This window comes from Lissotriton helveticus, chromosome 2_1 (assembly GCF_964261635.1).
Source record: "Lissotriton helveticus chromosome 2_1, aLisHel1.1, whole genome shotgun sequence".
In the NCBI taxonomy this organism is placed as follows: domain Eukaryota; kingdom Metazoa; phylum Chordata; class Amphibia; order Caudata; family Salamandridae; genus Lissotriton; species Lissotriton helveticus.
The window spans coordinates 1,950,339,755-1,950,363,394 of NC_136059.1; the positions used below are offsets into that span (position 1 = coordinate 1,950,339,755).

At 45.3% G+C, this 23,640-nt stretch overlaps 1 protein-coding gene across 1 annotated transcript in view; it reads left to right on the forward strand.

Moving 5' to 3' along the window:
- Positions 1–23,640, forward strand: part of MMAA (metabolism of cobalamin associated A) — a 196,121-nt gene that overhangs the window by 87,412 nt on the left and 85,069 nt on the right. The window contains exon 5 of the mRNA XM_078676887.1: positions 16,007–16,092. Within this exon, the coding sequence (XP_078533013.1) occupies positions 16,007–16,092 (86 nt within the window). The remainder of the gene's footprint in view (positions 1–16,006; positions 16,093–23,640) is intronic.

Genomic DNA, 23,640 nt, shown 5'->3' on the forward strand with positions numbered 1-23,640 from the left:
TCAGCATTACTTATGTTAAAACCTGAAAAATATGAATATTTGTCGTAAACGGTTCTTGAGCTTCCTTTTGGAGGGGTTGCACAATGTTCCCATTGATTATAATTTAAAACATTTCTAGGTTGTGCAGATCTATGTAGAAAATGGTTACCATAGTGGTTATAACAGTACATACTATCATAATTTGTAGAACCCTGCAAATAATCATGTTTGGTAAATTTAGCAGACATTACTAAGTCATACATCATATTATTAATGCTTTCGAAGTCCCAATCATCAGCAAATGAGCTTGGTTTTACAAAGTCACTCAATGAGATCTTAATTTGGTGTGGATATTTCAGGATTTCGACCGGACCATAAATTTCATAGTCAGTGTTATCCCATGCTACCCCACCCGGTATAGGATTGGCTGTGAAGTTGGCTGAAGAAAGTTCTATTTTCTCGACGTGTGAAGATGTGTGTGGTTTGAGGATCAAGTTGATTTTCTGACTTGCTGTGTCCATTTTAGCATATTTTCCCTCAATGAAGCGTCCCAAAGTTAGAACCATGATGAGCCAAAGTATGAGGATAAATGCACCAAAACCCACCCAAAATTCAAGCCATGGAGAAACCAGATATGTTTCTTTCAGTTGTTTCAAAAGTTCTTTAGCTTTATCTTTAAAGGTTTTTGATGATGGCTGTGTCTTTGATTCACTGAAGCCTTCAGAGGAATCATCGAAGTTTATGAAGTAGCCGGATGCAGTTCTGTCAATTGTTCCAATTGGTTCAGGATTACTGTTTCTTGCATTTGCACTTGGTACTTCATTATAGATTGGTGTGTCTCTGCTAAATGTTTTTATTTGGGTTTTCAGAGGTCTAAGTTCCATTGCATTGTTGCATAGTCCTTGTTGTTCTTCTCTAGGCGTTTCGAATGTAATGAGCCTCTTAGTTAGGACCTCTGTATTGGTAGCAAACCTTGGTGTTCTGCTACTTATTGGGAGTCCACTTGGCCTACTATTTGTTATCGGCCACATGATTGTGGTTTTACCAGGTCGATGGATACAACTCGGTCCTCCTTTTTACCAGCAAGCGGCGGTAGTACAACTGATCTTGTCCCGTTGATAGACAAGACAGGAACTGCTTTTCTGTAAGAAGACCCAAATTCCTTCTTTACCGCAATCTTTTCTCTGACCAGATCCCCGACTTTTGGAATCCAGACAGGTCTTGCTGGGACAGGTGGTGGTTCTTCAGTGGTTGTTGGCTGTTGTTTCAACTTTATGTTGCTCAGGTCTTTTCTTTTGTTTAAGTCCTGCAAAATAGCCAAACGGTCTTTGATATCAAAGCTTTTTTCTTTCACCACTGAAGTCTGACTATCAAGGTCAGAGATCAACATCCTAGTTCCAAATAATAATTCGTACGGACTGAATCCCTTCGAGAATTTCTTGGCAAGTTATTTAGACTACGTTGGACACTTATTAGATGTTTGACCCACCCAGCTCCCGAACCTAATATCCTTTCCGTTATAGATTGCTTTATGCCTTGTTTTTTTCTTTACACCATCCCGTATCCCTCAGGAAGGAAGTGAGAAGATTCCCGCTGTGCTATGCTCATTTGGCCATGTGTCCCCTCAGGCTGGAGGGCTAGAGTGAAAACAATGGTCAAACGTAGCATGCTCTTAGCGTATATGCCATTTAGACTCGCAAATCTTTGTATAACAGTCCAGACGTCAGCCGAGTGCTGGTGGTCTACATTATAAGTGGAAACTAGCCTGTATATGTTAATCGCAAGCCTTGCTTTTTACTCTTGATTTTTTCTGGAGTAAAACGACGAGGTATTATGCTGTTTCTCTCCCCACTGCGATCTCTGTTGCAGTTTGGGCAGTTTTTTACAAACATGGTGTGATGCAGGCTCATGCCTGGCCACCAGTACCGTGATTGTAATTCTTCCAGAGAATCTTTTAGTTTGAGGTGTCCGAGACCCTCGCCCATATGTGCGTCTGCGATTAACAAGTTTCTCCTGTCCATGTTTGGAATCACTCTATCCCCCACTCCAGGGATTCGAGCAAAAGGGACGGAGTTTGCATCGATTATGTATGTATAATTGAGTGGATAGTTGATCGGTAGCGCTGAGCAGTCGCCTTTTAATGACGTTTTCACCGCCAGCACTGTTTCACCGTCAATGTATTTTAATGTACGCTTTTTTCGAACTACGGGAGCCGATTTAGTTGCTACCGCTGTGGCTGTGTCAGCCAATGAATTCCCTGCAACGTGAACGCCATCACGCTGATGACTCAGTGAGTGTGTCACGTGAGTCTTTGGTAGTTCTTTTTGTAAAAGAGCTATTTGTTCCCAGAGCAGTTTCTGCTTTATTGTTGCATCTGTGTCATCTTTGTAACCGTTTTGAATCCATGTCTGCAAATCGTTGTTATATGATTTGACGCAGTAATATGAATCTGACACTATAAGTGTCGGGAATTCGCGATCCGCATTATCTAGCGCCATTTTCAATGCTAATATTTCAGTTTGTTGTTCTGAATTAGTTTCTACTGAGTGTGTTTTTGTTAATAGAGGTCTTAGTTTACCTCCGCGCCACACTTCTTTTGTAATCCCACATGTGGGGTTGTATGCTTGTTCTCCCCAAACGGGGGGTTGAGCATGTCCGTCTGTATAAATTACACAGGCGTAATGTCGTAAAGGCAGAATATCGATTGGCAGAGGGAATGTTCTTTCATATTCTAGATTTTTTAATTCCTCTAGTTCTGGATCAAAGTAGTAGTATACTTTGTCCGTTGTGATTGAATTCACCCATTGTATCCATTCCGGATTCAATGTTGTTGTTGGTAAATTACACGGCGTTGTTAATGCCTCAAAGGCTGATTCAGCTGTTCTGACAGTGATTTGTCTACCGTCCGCTTGATCTTTTTCTCTAGCTATTGTGGTTTGAACTGCATGAACAATTTTTTCTTTAATGCTGAATTTCTGTTCAGCTTCTGTGTACAAGTGTGATTTGAATGCAATTGGTACCTTTTCTCCCTCATTAGCGGTCAGGTATGTGAATCCGCATCTCCCTGGGATGACTCGGATCACAAGATTGCGTGTGTTATCACGTGTTTCTAATTTTGTTTTAATTAGCATGTCTGTTTGTAAGGATCTCAATATTTCTGTGTGTATTTGAGTCCAATTAGATCTTTTAAAATCTGGTTTTATTAGATCATAAAGGGGTTTGACCCTTTCTGCGTAATTTGCAATATATGTTCTTCCGAAATTTAGGAAGCCTAGAATTGACTGTAGGTTTTTTAGTGTTCTAGGTGCTTGGAGTACGTGTATCAATGTCTTGATATCTATCAGGCTTTTTTATATTATCCCTATTTCTAAGGTTATATCTTTTCCCAGAGGGGTCACTCTGGGGTGACCTGTGTCTTTGGGTCGGAGATTTTTCTCTTCGCCTTGGAGACCTGCCTCTGGACTGGAATTTCTTTTCTTTAGGATTGGATTGTTTGTTTCCATCCCAGCTCTTTTTCTGTGATGTTGAATTATTATAAAAAAATATTTTTTCAGGACTTTCAATCAGTTGTGGTTTTACTGGTATTCCACCTAGACTATCTCTACCTAGTTCCTCATAGGATTTTTCTATGATTCTGGCAATTTCAGCTGGTTGGTCTGCTATATCTGTCTCCTTTAACCTCTGGCGGATCGCCACGTTTGCTGCTTCTCCCTTTATGTTGGCTAATAATATAGCTGAGACCTGCTTGAAGTCTTTTAGTAATTTCATACCAAGAGTTAAAGCGGGTTCTGGACCATATTCGTCTTGAATTTGTTTTAGCACATCTGGTATTACCGAAATGGATGGAACACCGTGCGTTTTTGTGTAAATGGAAGCAAAGACTGTACCCCAAGTGTCACAGTCCTCAATGTGTGGTGCGATTCCCATTGGAAGACAGATAGTCAGAATCCTGTGTTTTTCTAACGGGGTGGTGTCTGGAAACACCGCCTCTATTTGGGTTATTTTCTGTGCCAACCAGAATGGTATTTGTTCCCGTTTAGCTGGTACTTTACCTAGGCAGGACTGTATGTTCTGTGGTGTAATTTTATTTGTGTTCCCCTGGTGAGGGGTCAGCTGTGGAATTTTAATTGCTGGCTGAATTGTAGAAGTCCGCATCACATACTGGACTAATTGTCTATGTATTTTTATTAATTGTTTTAGCTGTGTTAAAAGGTTTGCTGCAGACATCCCGTCGATGTCTGGATGTGGTGTGTATCCGACTAGGACCGGCCACGTTGCTCCTGGTCTACCTAAGGGACCGAGCCTGGTGATGTGATTATTATGTTTTAGGGCGCCATCAAATAAGAGCAGGTGCTCTTGAAATTTGAGTGGTACTTCCACCTCCTCGAAAGGAGTGTACGTTTCAGGAGGTTCCTCTATTTTGTAATAGTGGAAGTACTTTGTTGCAGCATTTGCTGCTGGAAAATTTATCCATGAATAGTATACCTCTGTCTGCCGATATTCGTGTGCCTCAATTACGAATATGACTGTACCACCTCTAGGTGTCAGTCCATTTTCTATAAGTTTTAAAGTTATAGATTTCCTCTTAATGACCGGGATGAGTATTATATCCTGGTCTGCGTCTAGCAGTGCAGCATTAGCTGCTGCGAGTTCAGTTGCTAATCTAACTGCCTCTCTTTCTCCTTCACTGTCTGACATTGTACTGACAGGATGGTTACTTTGTTTGTTTGCAGATCAGGTTTCTTATGGAAACAAAGATTAGATGCACAATATTCTGGAACAGTGTATCCTTCAACGTTGACTATACCAAGAACCATACATAGGAGTTCCCTCCTGCGAGGTCTGGCGGATATTACCTTTCACCCACTCCAGACGTCTTTGGAGTATTATGGGAAAAGGGGTCTGAGTGAGAAAGCACAACTGAGTTACTTTAAATGTCTTACGTTAGTTTTATCGCCCTTTCCAAACGCGTTGGGCGCCATGTAGTGTAGTTCCTATTATCCCAATAGGCTCTGCGCATTGGAATAATACCTTCAATAGTATAGGCCTAGACCAGACGTTAACTAGGTCTACTACTGTCGATATTAGACTTAAAGTTTTGGGTTTGCCAGCTAGCTCAGAGTTCACTAGAAACTTTCTCGAATGTTCAGGAAGGAATTAACTTCCCTGATTAGACAAGAAGGGATTTAGTTTCTGACAACCATAGAACATGACAACTTTGCTCTCCCCTAATCAAGAGTGTATCTCGAGAGTCGTGTGAACAAAAGGAAATTTATTTTACTCAGTCAGTACGTGCATTCTTAGTCTCATCAGATTGTAGAGAAAAGGAAGAGACGGGCGTGTTCAATAAAAGATGTTATTTATTGATCAGTCTCTTTTCTCGTACAAGAGAAATGGATCGATATTATTGCAATACTTATCGTTAAGTAAAGTGCATACATTAAAAGCAGAAGTATAAAATAATACTGTAAAAACATTGATATGGTTTCTAAGCCATATGAAGGTTTAAAATGAATAAAATATATTACATACTCATATACATTTGACTAAACGTACTCAACTGGTGTTTCTAGATACGCCTACCCCGTGTACCTGACCTAAGCCTAATACGTGGGCGGGAATAGAAAGTTACAGTTTAAGTTAAGTTTGTTTTTGCCAAGTGACTGACTAAAGAATTCTCTGCGAGGGGTTATTCAGTTCCGTACCTGGAAGTTAGGATGAATGAGGGATGGTATCTCTCTTCTCTGCTCTCGATATTCCAGGCTGCCTGCGAGGGCTACCCGGAAACGCCGGTGCTGGATTTCTCGGCAGGAGAAAGCAGCGCGTCTCGTTCTCAGCGCGTCAGGAAGGCGGGGCTGCGCCAGCGGGGTCTGCTCTGCTCTGGGCTTCGGCAAGTGTGGCTGCTCCGTCTCGTCACCACCGCGTGTGTTTGCATAGGGCAATATCGGTAATATTTATACCTTCAAGGTGCCGAGATTGACGTAAGGATGGACATAGATACGTCAATAAGGATGTCATACGACCAGGTCGTTAGCACATTCTTTTGCTGAAGTTCTCGGTGAAATCAAAACAATGGCCGCAGGGTTTTTCCCAGGTTGTCATAGGTTTGATTTGTTATGAGAACTCCGTATGCCTTATCAGGGGCTGGAGGAATATCGCTTGTCTAATTAGATCGCAAGCGTTATGACCTAATCAGATAACACGTTCCTGTGCCGTAGTGTGGCTTCGTCAGATAACGGTATCTGCATCATGGGGGTTTGCTGCCTCATGGGCTGACTGCTAGTTAACTTGTTGGTTTGTTAACCAGAATAGGGTCAGGAATAGGGGGATCGATTCAGAACCTATAGGAATACATCACAATCTTTTCCCTCAAAAATCCAATAGTGTACACACACTGCATCTGTGCATATTAAAGTCACGTAAAACTAAATTCTAGTTCCTCGTTGTAGTGTCGCGCTCTAGTCGTTGCGGTGTGATGCAACGATGCAGAGCGCGGCCGCCATTTTGCCGAGACGCACGGAGCTCGCGAAGAGAGATAGACGTGGTTCCCGGCGCTCTCGTGCCCATTATTTTGAATAAAACACTTACATGCCTACATTCTTGTGCTCCTTATTCCGGTCCCTATATAAATGAATATATGCTACAAATTGGCGACGAGGGTGGCGAAAATTGACCACAACCAAAATTGCTGATCACTTTGGCAGCCACACCAGGACAGCATAGGACCACGAGGCAGCTAGTTCCGGGCACAGCAAGTGGCTATCAGGCAGAGAGCGTGGCAGAGGAATAAGCCCGCACCCACGTCACGCTTGGACACCAGTGGCCGGTGAGGGAAGCCCACAGGCGGGACAAATGGGGAGCAAGTCAGCCTGATCTCGAGACAGGAGGGTGGAACACAGGCCCACCTCCTGGAGTCGCACAACGCACGGCCCAGCCACAAAAGAGCAGGACAGCGACCATCGTGAGTACTGCAGCCCGGATGTGGCATAAAGGGAAGACACAACCATGTGCTCATGACCTAGCCCTTCATCCTAGCACGGCGACTATAACTCACATAGGAGACGCCAACACTTCCCCCCCGCGGCCCTGGCAGAGCAGGCACAGCATAGTGCGGGCGGAGAGTCTGCACCCCACGGGAGTCCCCCACGCCAGCACGAATCCAGTGCACCAGGAAGTCCCAGAGGGGCAGAAGAGCTCCAAGAACGTAGAGCGGAGATGAGTCCCCAAGCTTCTTCGCTCGCAACGCCAATCCCCTTCCTGCCCAGTCCCGGGGAACACTCAATGAAGTGGGATGATTAGAAGGTATACTTTATGAATTACCTGGAAGCGCTGGAAGATGAAAGCGGCGGGGAGTTTCCCAGCAAAAGAAAGAAGAGGATACTACTCCATAACCTGGGTCCCGAAGGCATCAGGGTCTTCCAAAACCTAGTGCCTAAAGCATGGCAAGCCGACGACGACGACGTCTTCCAACGCGCGATTGAAGACCTCGACAGCCATTATAGACCGGTGGTATGCACGTCCATAGACAGGTACAACTTCCAACAAAGAAAACAGGAAGCAGGAGAGTCTATAGAGGATTATGTGGCTGCACTAAAGAAACTGGCGGTCACCTGCAAGTTAGGCGCGTTACATGACGAGTTCATCAAAGACCAGATTGTCATGCACACCACAAACTCCTCTATCCAGGACAAGCTATGGGTCAATGGAGATGCGTCCTTGAAGGAAGTCATAGCAATGGTAAAGAAGGCAGAACTATCGAAAAGATGTGCAGAGGCTGCAAAACGGGAGACCCCCACGAACCCATGGTTAACAAAGTCATGGATGCAGAACTTCCGGACAGGGGCAGAGGAGAAGCAGGGAACGCGAAGATGCCTACTAGGTATGTTCCCAGACGACACCCCATGAAGAAATCCACGGATGGAGACAAGAACTCATGCTACAGGTGTGGGAGTCAATCTCACGCCAGCCAGGACAAACGATGCCCAGCGTTCCGGGCCAAGTGTATGTTCTGTGGAATCATGGGGCATTACGAGAAAGTGTGTCGCCGGAAACAGAGACGACCCGCGGTCAAGTATGCCGCACGGGACTCTGACAAGGATTGAGAAGAGGAGGATGAAGAGGATAATGTCCTTTGCATAGAACAACACATACTCGGCATCGACTGCACCTGCTCGAAAGAACCACAATGCGATCTGACGATAGGAGGAGTGCAAATAAAAGTGGTGGCTGACTCAGGGTCCACGTACACCATAGTACAACGTAAGGTGGGGGACGAACTCTTCAGACAGCATCTAGGGCCACACCTGATACCTCCAGATATCCGATCAGTCACATTCACAGGTGAGCCAATCCCCATGGTGGGGTACAGAGTCCTGCAATTTGAGTTCAAGGGCCGGAAGGCAGACGGCAAACTATATGTAGCGGATAAAGGACCCTCTGTCCCAGGATGGGTTGACCAGGGCGAGCTAGATATACAACTAAACCCGGGAGGCGTCACGCAAGTCCTGATGACAGGCCTAGAAAGGCAGCCAGATGACACCAAATGGAAGGAAGAGTTCCCCACTGTGTTTGGAGGCACAATTGGAAAGCTGACAAAATGTACACATAAAATAGACCTCAAAGCAGACGCCAAACCCGTGTGCCACAAAGTAAAAAACATCCTGTTGGCAATAAGAGAAACTGTACAGTTGGAACTGCAACGGCTTGAGGACAATGGCATCATAGAGCCGATAGACAGCGCGGAATGGTTGGCCCCACTGGTGGTGGCCAGGAAGTCCAATGGCAAGGTGCGCCTGTGCGTGGACCTGAGAGAGCTGAACAAAAACATTGTGGTAGAAAAGTTTCCGCTACCACGGATCGATGAGATGCTGGCCAAAACCAAAGGCGTGAAATGGTTCTCCAGCATCGACCCTGCGTCAGCGTACCACCAAATAGCTGTCCCATCACACGTGCCATAAGTTGACATCCTTCATAACCCTATTCGGGTGCTACCAATTCCGCAGGCTGCCGATTGGACTAGCATCGGCGGCGGCCGTCTTCCAAAAACGTATGCATAGGTTGTTTAAGGACATTAACGGGGTCCAGTATTTTCAAGATGACATCCTGATAATGGGCAAGGACCGATTAGACCATGATACAAAGCTGTCCACGGTGTTACATATTCTGGCGAGGAATGGGAAAAATGTCCTTTCAGAATGTCATCAGTCACGTACTTGGGCCACGAAATCAGCGATCAAGGGATTACGCCCAAACGATTCAACGCCAAAGCCATACGGGATGCACCGCCACCAACAAACAAAGAGGAGGTTCGCTCTTTCATAGGCATGGCAGTTTTATAGCAAATTTGTGCCACACTTCGCCACAAAGACACACAACCTGCTCCACCTTCTCAGAGATAGAACATCTTTTTAATGGACGAAGGAAGCAGAACGGGAATTCCAAAGCATCAAAGAAGACATCTGAGCGGCAATTCCTCTTCATGGATTCGACCAGCGGGCGATGTCCATACTCACCACGGACGCAAGCGAAAAGGTACTGGGTGCTGTCCTAATACAGGAAGATGAAGACGGTGTGGTGTCCACCATCAGCTTCGGGTCCAGGTCCTTGTCCCCCACGGAACAGAAGTTCAGCGTCGTGGAAAAGGAGATGCTGGCGGCAGTCTGGGCGATGGAGAAGTTCCGCCAGTTTATCTGGGGCTCGAGGTTCCGTCTCCGGACAGACCACAAACTGCTGGTCAAAGTGCTCACCTCAAGCGGACATGCGAACGCTACCCCCAGGATTGCAAAAATGACGTTAAAGTTGCAAGACTACAGGTACGACGTTGAATATATACCAGGGCCAAAGAACAAAGTGGCAGATTACCTGAGCAGAGCTTCAGCCATGGAGGAAGCTCCTCCCAGCAATGCAGAAGAGGAAGTCAGCGTGGCGTTTATGGACGACCACGAAAAGGTGATCAGTGCGCAAGAATGGAGAGACGCCTACGAGAACGACATGTACATCTCCGCGGTCAGGCAGTACATCCTAGAAGTTTGGCCAGAAAAGAGAGGCCTGAGTACTGAACACAAGAAGTTCTACGAATTACGGGATGAATTGTCCATCGGAGACCAGGGCACCTTTCTACTCAGGTGAGATAAAGTAGAATGACCAAACACCTTGGTAGCCCGCCTACTCTTAATCCTGCATGAAGGACACTTAGACATTGTAAAGACGAAACTGCGGGTGAAACAAACGTACTGGTGGCCCGCCATGGACACCCAAATAGAAAGACACGTCAGAGAGTGTACACAATGCCAAAATGCGGACAAATCCCAGAACTTATTGCGACTAGCTTTAGGGAAGTTCCACAATCCAATGAACCCGTGGGAGGAACTGTCGATAGACATCCTTGGTCCGGTGCTGGATGCACAAGGCATCCAAAAGTACATTTTGGTACTCATGGACAGATACTCCAAATGGCCTGAAATCGACATACAGGAGGACATGGACACAGAAACTGTATTGAAGTTCCTTACAGCCGTATTTCTAAGGGAATTTATTCCGCGTTCCATCCTAAGTGACAATGGACCCCAGTTCACATCAGAGAAGTGGAACGCATACATGGGAAGGAATGGAATCCAAGTCAAGCACATGTCAGTGTACCATCCAGTCAGCAACGGCTTAGCTGAAAGGTTTAACAGAGTTGTCATGGGGTCAGTACAATCGGCGATCAGTGCGGGGAAGAACTGGGAAACCGAGTTGAGGAACACGTTATGGGCATACAGGATCACTCCCACCAGCACAGGATACAGTCCCTTTAAGATTCTCAGGGGACGGGACCCCTTCACCAAGGACAATGTAGAGTGGAAGGAACGCACCATAGTGAGCAAGTGGTCTCCAGCAGTGGTACACCACAATATGGAAAAAGCTCAGAGTGTACACTGAACACTACAATAGAAGGCGTAATGTGAATGAAACGAACTTGGAAAGAGGAGAGTGGGTCCGAGTCAAACTAGCCCAACTGAAAAGGAAAGGTGATAGCAAATTCAGTGCGCCCATGCAAGTGAAGGAGGTTTACAACAGATCGGCCTTGTTAAGCGATGGGAAAGTTTGGTCTCAGGATCGAATGTCCAAGGGCAACAAGATACTGCAGTGGACCAAAGAAGAAGAAGCTCAGTCGGAACATTTCAATGACCACCAGGCATAGGTCCTCCCGACGGAGCAAGAAGAGGCAACCTCGGAGGATGCCATGAGAGAGAGGGTGTCAGTGAAAAGGAGTGATCTGGAGGGCACACCGGGACACCAGGCAGGTCACAGAGAGGCGACACCGAAGAGCAGGCCCGCGGGCGAGACAGACCATGGCTGAGAACTCCCAGAGGAGACACAGAGATCGCCTCTGGTACCCCAGTGAGACACACCCGAGCTGGCAGAACAGTGGTAGGACCAGCCCGGTACAGAGACTATAAGATGGGAGAGATTAATGCACTAGGAAGCACATACACTTTGGGGACTTTCCGTTCACACTTGTTTAATTGTTAAAGGGGGGAGATATGTAGTGTTATGCTCTCTAGTCGTTGCGGTGTGATGCAACGACGCAGAGTGCGGCCGCCATTTTGCTGAGACGCGCGGATCCCGCGAAGAGAGATAGACGCGGTTCCTGGCGCTCTTGTGCCTGTTATTTGGAATAAAGCACTTACATGCCTACATTCTTGTGCTCCTTATTCCGGTCCTTATATAAATGAATATTTGCTACATTCGTAAGATGATGGTGAAATGTAGGCATGGCACCCGATCACTGTATTTTAATTCCAGCATGCTGATGTGTTTATAGGATGACAAGAATAAATTGGTGTAACTGTATCTAGTTGAATTCTTTTTTTGTCTCTTACATCTTTATATTTTCCACATTAGATTCTTCTTTTGCAACTATGTACATCGCTTCACTTTTCCATTTAAGATGGACCTGATATGTGTATATATTTTTTTTATTCTGTCGGAATGGTGTACATAATAAATGCCGGGAGGAAAGTAATTTGCGCACGTGGGCAACACAGAAATGGCATCATCTTATGACTATTAACAATGCTAACTTATTTGACATCAAATGAAATATGTGACTTATAAAATAGACTGTATGTGCACCCTTTGATGTGTTGCCTTACTCTCCAAATACGGATGTATAGCGTTGGACACTTTAACATTGAAACTTAAAAAATGTGGCCAAGCTAGTAAGGAGCAATTAATTGCTTTATGGAACAGTCTTCAAATTAATTAGGAGTGTGTGCACCGCTGGACAAAACATTGTATAAGCTCAAGGTTTTCACTGCTTTCAGCAAAATACTAAGTCTTTTTTTTCAAAAACTTTAAAGTGATCTGACTTGGGATACAGACATTTTGGGTGTATGTTTTGACTCCTCATGTAAGGTTACTGTGAAAAATTAAGTATTGCAGGATATTGATGCCACCAACCCAGCCAAAGTAAGTGGGATAGCGAGGGATGTTATTTTATACAGATTTGTAGGAGGTTATACGATCGCTGAGCAGGTGCAAGTCTAGCTACATGTAAGAGAACGCTCTACCGCTGGATCTGGTTTTCCGTATGCGTGGAATGTGTGCAAGTAGGAGTACATATGAGCGAATGTGCCTCTAAGATTTGTGGCAGTAGATGTGATTGTTGCGATGTGCTGGTGTCGATGGTATTGACTTGAGTTGTCATATTGAGTTTGCTCTCAGTGATCATCCCAAGGTTCGTGGTGGGGGTGGTGAGAGTAGTGGGGGTGGGTGTCGGTCCTAGCTATTTTGGCTACCAGGTGGAGTCCCATGGTGATGTGCTCTTCCTGAAGATCACAATTTTGGTTTTCAGATTTAGACAGTTGGTCTTCATCCAATGGGCAATTTTAGTCATTGAATTTGATCCAGGTACTCTGCATCTTGTCCTTGAGGGACAGAATGATGTGCTTCTAGTCGACATAGGTGAAGATGTTCATGTTGTCCGAGCAGATGATGCTACCTGAAGGGATTTTTATGCTTTCAAGAGGGTCAGGCTTAGAGAGAGTCCTTGCATAACCTTGCCGATGATATCGCTGCTGTTCGAGGTGTAAGGTGCCAGGCTTACTGACTAGGTCTTTCCAGTCAGCAAGGAGCAGATCCATCAGAGTGCGTGCCCTTGGATTTTGATGTGTTGTAGGCGTTGGATGAGGATGGAATGGGAGACTGTCAAATGCTGCAGAAAATTCAGGGAGGAGGAGGGCTGCTGTATTTCCTCTGTCCAGAGTCATGTGGAAGCCATCCATGGCAGTGATGAGAGCTGTTTCAGTGTAGGGGTTGGGTATGAAGCCAGACTGAGTTGGTGGTTAAGGAATTCGGTAAGGTGTCTGTTGATGATTTTCTCTAAGACCTTGGCCAGGAATGGTAGCAGGGAGACCAGTCTGTAGTTGGCACATGTTGAATGGTCCATGGAGGGTTTCTTCGGCAGTCAGAGGACAATTGCATGTTTCCAAGCATTTGGGAAGGTCACGGAAGAGGTGGAGGCATTCAGAATGGGTATAAGTATGGCACTGATGGGTTGCAGTCCTCTGGAATATGCGTTGTTGGGTAAGGGGTATGACTGGGACCCTGAGTTAAATGAATTCATGGTGGTGGTGGTTTCTTTTGGAGTGATGATGGATCATGTGTTTAGCATTGGTTCTTTGGATAAGATCAGGAGGCATTTGGCGAGTTTCCTCGGGTCTGGTTGCAGTTTGAAGTTGCTGTAAATGGTTGTGATTTTTGTGCTGAAAACTTGAGAGAGATTGTTGCAGAGGTCCTGCGAGAGGGTGATTGGGTTTGAAGCACCCACTGGTAAGGTGAAATCTTTGCTTCTGTTGGTGCTGGGATCATTGCAAACTACATTGTGCAGTGTGGATTTGAATGTGCTTCAGCATTTTCCTGGTTCATTCTCCATTTGCGCTCAAGTTGTTCAACTGGCCTTGGGTCTAGATCTTGTGTATTGCTGTGTTCGAGGGGGGGGCGGGGGGGGGGGTCAGAGATTCAGTTCAGGAGGTGATCCACATGTTGAAATTCTTGATGGCTTTGGGGAGGCTGTTGCTGTGTTTGGGTCGGAGGGGGTTGAGAGCGTTGTTTGAGCCCTTGCCAGTGATGCTGTTCCATTTGTGCAGGCTGGTGCATGTGTGTTGGATTGGGATGCTGAACTTAATGAGTGCTTTGTGTGTCCAGAAGAATGGTGTGGGCTAGTTGACTCATATCTTGGCGAAGTTGATGAAACTATGTTCCAGGAGGTGTCTGGCGACATGGGTATGTCCCTTTACTTGCTGCATTAGGATCAGCTTCCAAGGTCTTGGATGAGTGCTTTTGAGTTTGCATCCGCGTAGTCTTCCACGTGGAAATTTGGGTCTCGGAGTAGGAAGTAGTTGCTAGCATCGAGGACAAGCAGTGTGGCAAAGTCTGTGATGGTGTTTGTAAAATTGGTGCTTGGTCCCAGTGGTCTTTAGATAAGAATGCCGCTTAGCGTGAAGTTTGCTGTGACGTGGAGTTGAATGACAGGTGTTCCATGTTGGAGGGTGACGTATCTGTGTATGTAGTGCAGCTGATGGTGTTCTTGGGGATGACTGCTATTCTGCCTCCAGGCTTGGAAAGTCTGTCATACCTGGCAATCTTGTAAGTGGGGGTGTCTGTGTCGATATCAAGTGCCTATACAAGGTTCATCTAGGTTTCCATGAGGAAAAGTAGGTCTGGGGTATTGCCGTGCCGCAGGTCTCGGATCTCTGTGGCATATTTGGTGAGTGAGCGGGTGTTGAGGAGCATACATAAATAATCCACATTTGTAAAGCGCACAATCACCCGTAAGGGTCTCTAGGCGCTAGGGGCCGTCGGGAAGATTAAGCCGGCTATTGCCCAGAGTTACATGGTGCTGGGCTAATCTCTCACCGGTGCCGTGGATCGAACCGTGATCCCCAGAAGCCGGAGTCAGTCGCCCTAGCTGCGGCGCCACACCTCTTCCGCAAGTATGTATTATTGTGCGGGTTGTTGCAGGACTGTGAGTGTGAGAGAGCGGGGTTTGGCTGCTGTTAGTGTGAGTCAGGTGAGTTTTGGGTGTAGGTAAGAGTATGAAAAGTTGCAGGAACAGCAGGAGAATGCTCAGTGTTGTGTGGTGCAGCAAGTCAACAGTGCGTGTAGCAGTGGCAGGGTTTGAGAGCGTAGAGGGTCGCAATGTGGTAGCGGATGGAGGGGGAAAGACCAAGCTTCCTGGAACTTGGTGCAGTTTGGGTGCAGACAGGCTTGCCTTGACACGGCTTAGGCATACCATCAACACACGCTTTGTGTGTTTACCGCACATTCATGCTGTGGCAGGCATTAAGTAGGTCCTGGGAAGGTGAGGAGTGATGTCACTTCCCAAGCAGGTGGATGATGGTAAATTCATTGTTGTCACTACCTGCACAGATGGATGATAGAGCGATTTGGGAAAGAGCAGAGAGTTGATGAGATGATTGAATTAAGAGATAAATAGAGATGGTGGTTGTAAGTCTATACACTGTCAGTAGGAAGTTTTTCCTCGGGCGTTTTCTCCTTGTCGTATGTTTTGAAACCACTTACATTCCTTTAGTCTCTTAGCTAATATTTACATCAAGCGCAGGCACCTTGGCTAGACTACTTCAAGACCCAATCCAGTCCGAGTCTCAGAAAAGGGAGGATACGCCGGCTCGCCAGTATAGGGAGAGAGGCGAGGTTTACAAGGAAAACTGCCTGGTACAGTTCAGAATGGCAAGCTTCACAAAAGTAGGACAGATTCAGGGGGTTGGGTACAAACAATAACAACCTCCCACAATTAAACCACATGCACGTTTGACTATCATACTGTGCGTGTCTGTGGTACGATTCTATTGTACTTCGTTTACTAGCCTCAGTAAGTGGGGCTGTACTATATGTACTTGAGATACAAGACAGATGATGCACGAGTGAGTACCTTTAACTGTCAAGTTTAGGCAGATGCGATTACATACTGCTTCCCAACCACTATTCTTTCAATTAATGTATTCCTCTTCACGATTTCCAGGTGTCGGGCAGTCTGAATTTGCTGTAGCAGACATGGTTGATATGTTTGTGTTGCTGCTGCCCCCAGCTGGAGGAGATGAATTACAGGTATGTTTCTGTGAATCCGTGTGTACGGTCTGACAACATTGCTTACATGTAATGCTAGTTCTTTTGTACTGGTGTTTCTGATTAAATAACAACTTGAACAAATGTTATCATTTCTGGACTTAAACAACGTTCTGGCTTTTCTCACTGGGCCCAGTTCACCATTTTGTTAATGAAAAGCCAGAGTTCTGTGCATCATACATTTAGAACTCAAGATTTCACAGATGCTCAGTTGTCAGGGAATTTATAAAAAAGTCTTAGAGTGCTCAGGGTAAAATTGTAGTTATTTTCTGTGCACTCCTGTTCCTTCATGCCTACTTCAGTAGATTATTTGCATAGTGAACAATTCTCCGGTCTACCCTGTGGTTGGAATGTGGCGTTGCAGCGTTTTTTAAGTGTTTTTTTTCTACAGGCAAATACTTTTAAATGCGGACCCCCCCTTTCCGACATCCTCATTAAATATGTTACGGTTTCCTTCCCACTCTGGGAATGCATTCGCTTTATCTGCATTTACAAAGTGTCAAAAGCCAGGCAGAATGTTTGTGAGTACTCCTCTATTTTTCAAGATGACTTTACGCAATTAGCTGGCCACAGCAGTTATGATTCCATCAGTTTACATTTCAACATAATATACGAGTTGTTTTTCCATTGTACTCAATGTGTTCTGCAGGTGTAAGTCAGTACTGAACCTGGTTCACGGAATCTGGTTCTTGTAATATGAACCCAAAAATGCATTTTTGCATGTCTAATTCCAACAAAAGTGCTCAAAACAGTCTGATTTGGAACCTCTGAAATTAGAGAAGAGTATTGAACTGAAAAATCGCTCGTAGAAGAATTGGATTGACTGCTAAGGATAATGGATACTGGGTCAGTCGTGTAAATTTGCTGCTGGACTTGTACCAATGGAGAGGTTCCTCGGGTAGAAAATTGCCCTTTTGTGCCTGAGCCATCCACTCTGATTTGCTGAGTTTTGTGCAGGAAGCACCACCATCTACTGTAATCTTGCTTGTTTCATTGTCTTGCCCCACATGTGCATATCTTTTTATGAAAGTGTCTACAGGGGCAAATACATTAAAACTTTTGGTAAAATGTCTAGAACAATTGAATAATAGGTGCTTACTTGGTGTTTCAAACTAGATTCTGATAAACAGAGGAGATTGTGTTCAGCTGCAGTAGTCAACCCTGTACACATCTGTGTTTGCTAGTGGCAGAAGAGTCCCATTGAGTAATTCAGTGATGGTGTTCGATATTTGAAGCGAGTGGGGGATGGTTTTGGCAGATTAATGAGGTAATGATGTTCATGCTGTAGTTCAGTCAGACCTAGAGCCTCATAAAGAGTGGCACGGTATCATTTTCCCCACCTCCATAATATTTGGATTACATAACTACTCCGGGTGATATGCCTAGATATCACACCGTGGATCCCACAATACAAAGGTAAGTAAGAATTTTTCAGGTTTAAATTACAGTTCCTTTTCTTCCATATAAAACACAAGTCAACAGAAAATTTAAGGAACAAAAACTCTTAACATTGGTTCCTATGAGAAAAAGAGTGTTAACGGTTTACAGGTAGGTAAACGACCTGCAGTATGGTTTTTGGGTGTTAGACCAAGGTTCCCCAAGGTCCAGTTAGGCACTCAGATTGCACCACCAGCCGCACTGGGGTGGCTGGGTGCATAGTGCAGGGGCCCAATGTTAGCCAAGGGGGCTAAGGGGGCCTTCTGTCAGGGGCTGCTTAAGAGCAGACCACTTGGTTGAGGAAGCGAAGCTCCTGGGGTTCGGATCAGCACTGTAGGGGGCAACAATCAACAGAGGAGCCGCACCAGCAGCAGCACAGAGGCTGCCAGATGCAGAATGCCAAGAAGACGTCGGGGACCCTATGGTTTGCAATAGAGATCTCTTGTTCGAAGAAAAGGCTGTAGGCTCTGGCAGGTAGGCTTCCTGAAGGCAACGACTGTCAGAGAGGTAAGTTGGATTCTTGGGGGATGTCTGGACACTGTTGGTTGGGCCACCAAAGGCCGTGGGCATCTGATGCATAGGTGTCTTTTGGCATCGGTTCTTCTTACCTGCTCAGGTCACTTTCGGGGGACCCTTCAGGTTGAGACTGCCGGCATCTGCTTGAAGCTTGAGGTAGGTCGGGGATCACCAGATCCCAGGTCAGGACAGCTATGGAGACAGCCTCATAGTGTTGGGTCACTCGAACTCGGCCCGTAGGCGTCGGGTGCAGAGTGATACAGAACCGCAAAGCCACCTGAATCCGGTTTCTGTGTTCGGAGTCTTTGTTGAGCAAATCTGGTGCAAATCTGATGCTCACATGAGACAGTCTGTGAGATGAGTGCTGGGCAGGTCCTCCGGGTTCTGGGGGGCCACTGGCTGCTGGACTCGCCGGGCTTTTCGCTGTGGTTGGGTCAGAGTCGGGACAGGCTGGTAGGGCTGGGGCCAAAGCAGTTGGTGTCCTCTTCGTCCTGGGTCAGCACGGCTCTTCGGTCCTTCTTTCTTCCTCAGGCAGCGTTCAGGGTGGCCACTGAATACTAAATTTAGAGGCTTTTCCAGGGTGTGCAGGTTGGTACCAATGGGTCCCTTCCTTGGGATGGGTACACCCCCTTATTACGCCACCCACCAGTTGGAGGGGGGGAATGCGCCTCTCTCTAATTGGCTTGGTCGCCTACTCTTAAAGATGGAGGTGACTGAGATGTGTGCTTCATCTTGCCTCCCCACCTGAGGGGTGAGGTTTGCAAAGGTGGACACACCTCTCCTCCTAACTTGGTTCTCCCACCCAAAGTGGAGGTCAGAACTTGTGGGAGCCAGTTGTTGAGTGCAGCAAAAGGCAGGGACATCTTACTAAGGCAGCAGACCTTTGAAGCTCCCCCTTCGTGGACCCAACCCATCCAGAGGGAAGAGGCATGACCCCTCTAACCAGGATGTGGTTTGTTTCTGGACCCAGAGAGCGAAGGCCCTCCACCCAAGGGTTCAGAAACCTGTCTGGTGGTGGCAAATGACTGGGCGCCATTTAGTAACCACAACAGGGCTGGCCGTTTTTCAGGAGGCATCTCTGAGATGGCCTTTTTTTTTTTTTTTTTAGCCGCGGGGGAGGCCATGTGGGCCTACCCCACACTAATTTTAATCAGTAGCCCTGGGGATGTGGCGGTCCCCCCGAATCACTTTACTTATGTTTGCCCTAGGAGGTCCCAGGGCGCTGTCTGGGGAGTCTAGATATTTCTACCCTGCATCCATTTCTTTATTTTTTACTGTCTTTGATGGAATCGTTTTCAACCTATTGTCAGTAGGTAATATATATATATATATATATATATTAGCCGCAATATTAAAAAAAATGATGATGGCACTCCACTCAGTAAATTTTCAGAGTTTTATTTCAAACTGTGGTCGCCTACGTGTTTCGAACAAACATTCTTGATCACGGCAGTTGTCAGACAGTTAGTCCCTTTTCTCTTTCAATATATATACACACTTGGTCCATGCATTGCATTATGGAACATGTAGTTTGGTACAAAAACATTCAACAAACTTTATATACATGTTAATTGATTTACGAAGTGCGTTTTCTCCAGTCATCTTTGTATGAGTGTATCTTTCTTAGTACACTTGGAGGGGCTTTTGGTGTTTAATGCACTGAAAAGTTACTGAGTGGAGTGCCATCATCATTTTTTGAAATATTGCGGCTAATATTTAACGGGACACTGCCCTGGTCCCGACGGTGGCACCAGCTAATAAGAGTTCCCCCTGCGACAGGACAAGTTGTGGAGAAGTACCGAACGTACAGGGGAGAACCCGACAAACTTACCGCATCCCAGAAAACAAAAAGACCCGGAAAACCTGCATGAGCTGTTCAAGAGGCGCAACCTGGTGCAAGGCAAAAAACCGGAGGGAGAAGCCATTGCAAGCAACAGGAGAGCGGTAAAGACGAGCGAAATCAACACATCGCCCCGCTACCAACTGGTTGAGCGCCGACGTGCTGGGTCGGAGGACACGGACACGGCTGGGAGTCTCCCAGGTAAGCTAAGGCAGCGGGAGCTTGTTGAGTGTGTGCGTAGCGAGGTGGACAAAAAGGTACTGTGGCTACAGTAGCCTGACAGAGGCCTCAGAAAGAACGAATCTGGGACAACTAACCTCACTCAGTAACAAGTGCGAACTGTGATAGGAATCTAATAGCAGACTCCAAAAGGCATAAAAACATTATTCACGAAGCTATAGACGTTTGTTCCCTAAACTCGAAGAACCAAACAACTTTACATCATCGAGTGGCTTTGTGATAGAAGTACAGGTAACTGAAACATTTTGTCAACAAAATGGAAGAACGTAACGCGAAACGAGCATCAAAAGCAGAAGCAATGTTTCAAAGAAGCGTAGGCAAAACTCGACGTGGCGAAGAAGCCAAAAAAAATGCACCGACAACCGCAACGAATTTAAAACAACTCTTCATCAAGCTGGAAAAACTGTTGCGAAAAGAAATTTCGAGATACTGGGAAATTCTCACCCTCGAAAAATATGTGGAATGCGGCATGGTTCCTAGAGGTCTCAGGATCTTTACACTACCGAACCACCCTAACACCAAGGCAGAAATGCTAGAAGAATGGGGGCGTAACAACATGGATTGCTCTAGAAACATGTTGCTAATAATAATTAAATATGCTCACAAAGATGTGGAAGAGTTACACCAACTAATTGCGGAAACCGAAAAACAAATAACTGAACTGAAGGAGGATATTGAAATAGTGAAGAAAATGAGGGCAGACATGGAAACAAACTTAGACAAACATGAAGAAGAGGTCCAAAACAGTAAACAACGCAAGTTCAGGAGAGATGAGGACGACTACGAGTTCGGAACAATCCTGACCTTCGCAAAGAAATATGATGCCTACAAACAACAATGGAAACAAAACACCGGCAAAAGCAACGAAAAATCGGCTAGTGAAACGGAATCCGATAGGAGTGAGGAAGAACAAAGAACAAGAGGAGCACAGAAACTCACTTTTTTAGACGAGCTACAACTGCTCTACAAAGAGCAGCAAACGCCGAAAAAAAAACTACCAAGCCGAGGATACAATCGGACACGGGGAAGAGGAAGAGGCTCCTTCCAATCAAAAAATCAAGCCGCAAAACAAGGAGAAGCAGGCGACCAAAGCGGAGGCTACAATCTCAGGAACCGAACAATAGTGAAAAAGTGAAACAAGCATCAGGAAACAAAAAGAGGCCCCCGGATCTGGTGATAAACCTCTCAAGGTACACATTAACCAAATGCAAAACAGACCTCTTAAACAAAGGATTATCATTCTGCCCGAAAATCCATCATGATATCACTGACACTAAAATTGACCTGTATAAGTATATCAGGAAATTGAAGCTAAAAAAACACTTCAAAAAATATCCACAATACAAAGGAACCAAAACCATCGAAGTGCCAACCGATCAAGCACAATATAAAATATCCGAAATACTGCAACTACGCACTGCTTATGAACTAGCAAATGAAATCTCTGCCACACCAATCGGCAGCACACAAATACTGCAGGAGATGAACATAGAAACTGGAAAAAGACCCACAACCAAATTTAAGGCAAAATCAAAATACTGCCCCACCCTATATCCGGGCAACAAAATAGATATCTTCCAAGATCTTGTCCTGGGTGAATTGGACAATATGAAAAACGTCCATCAAGGCAAACTTGAAAATCTTAGCAAAAAAGAGCGACTGGCAATATAATCCCTTAAAGCTAACAATGCCATCGAGATCAAGCCGGCCGACAAGGGAGGTAACATAGTCATCCTGTATAAACAGGACTATATAGACGAAGCTATGAGACAGCTGGCAGACACCAACAACTATAAAATCCTTCCAAGGAATCCAACAAAAGATATGATCCTTGATCTACGTGACAGACTGGAGGAATGGAAAAAAGCTGGTCTCATAACAGAACAAGAGAGGAAATTTTTAATGGTGGACAACCCCATCACACCCACCATATACTTTCTCCTGAAAGTACATAAGACTCTAAAGAAGCCACCAGGGAGACCTATTATATCCAGCTGCGGAGCACTATATGAAAACGTATTGATTTACGTTGACCGTTTTATTGCTCCAATTGTACCAACCTTATCCTCCTACCTAAAAGACACCGGAGATTTCTTACGGATTCTATCAAACACTGAATGGCAACCTTCTTACTTGCTAGTGACAATAGACGTCATTTCATTATATACGTCCATCAACCATGAAATTGGTCTCAAAGCAATACAGTACTTCCTCCAACAACGACCCATCATGGAGTATGAACATTCCAAAATGCTGACACAAATGATAACTATGTGTCTCTATAATAATAGTTTTCTATTTAACAAAAAGGTGTATGCACAGTGCTGCGGGACGGCCATGGGAGGTGGTGAGAGAGGTGCGTGGCTTGGGGAGAGGAAAACGACCAATATATGGCAAACGTAGCACTGTGGCTGCGCTTCATTGATGATCTGTTTCTCCTGTGGAAGGGCACAGAACAAGAATTCAAAACTTTCTTTGCTGTTCTGAATGACAACCAGGTGGGACTCAAGTTCACCTATAACATAAGCCCTAAGGAAATTGAGTTTCTGGACACAAAGGTCTACGTGAAAAACAACAGGATAGAAACAACAGTTCATCGCAAGAAAACGGCGACTAATAGCTTACTTCACGGACAGAGCTTTCACCCCGAGAAATTAAAGAAAAGCATACCCTATGGAGAACTGCTCAGAATGAAGAGAAACTGCTCAGAACCAAGCGAAATGGAAAAGAATTTTGATGGAACAAAGACACGTTTTGAGCAGAGAGGGTATAAATGAACGGATATTAACAGGGTGAGGCAGCAGCAAGAAAGAAAAACAGAACGGAAACTCTCCTAACAAAAGAAGAAAGAAGAAACCTAAACAGGACTGCAGGAGAAGGAATACAATCAGCCACAGACATCCACAATGATGACACAAATGAAGAACAACCAAGAATGATAACAAGATACACGAAGGAAAGCCACAAAATTGAAAAAATCATGTCAAAATACTGGCACATTCTAAAAATAGATGTGGACATCGGGAAGGACATAGGGGAACGACCATTAATGACCCATAGTAGAGCACCTAATCTCTCTGATCACCTAGTGCATAGTCACTTTGAAGTCAAGAAAGAAACACCATGGCTGGAAAAGAAAGCCAAAGGCTTCACAAAATGCCGAGTCTGCAAAGCATGCAAAATTGGGAGAAATCTGACAAACATCAAAGACCCAAAGGGCAAGAATTTTGAAATAAGAGAAACCATCACTTGTGATACTCTGTTCGTAGTATACTTGTTACAGTGTCACTGCGGAAAACAATACAGTGGGAGCACTATTTGTCCTCTGAAGAAACGAATTCTAGAACACACCCGTGCAATACAAAATGGTGATCATTCTTATGCCATGGCAAAGCACATTGCCGGCCATCCTGGAAAAACATGGCTAGACATAACATACTCTGGTTTGGCCACCGTCCCACAACATGAACGGGGTGGAGATAGAAGATTAAGGCTAA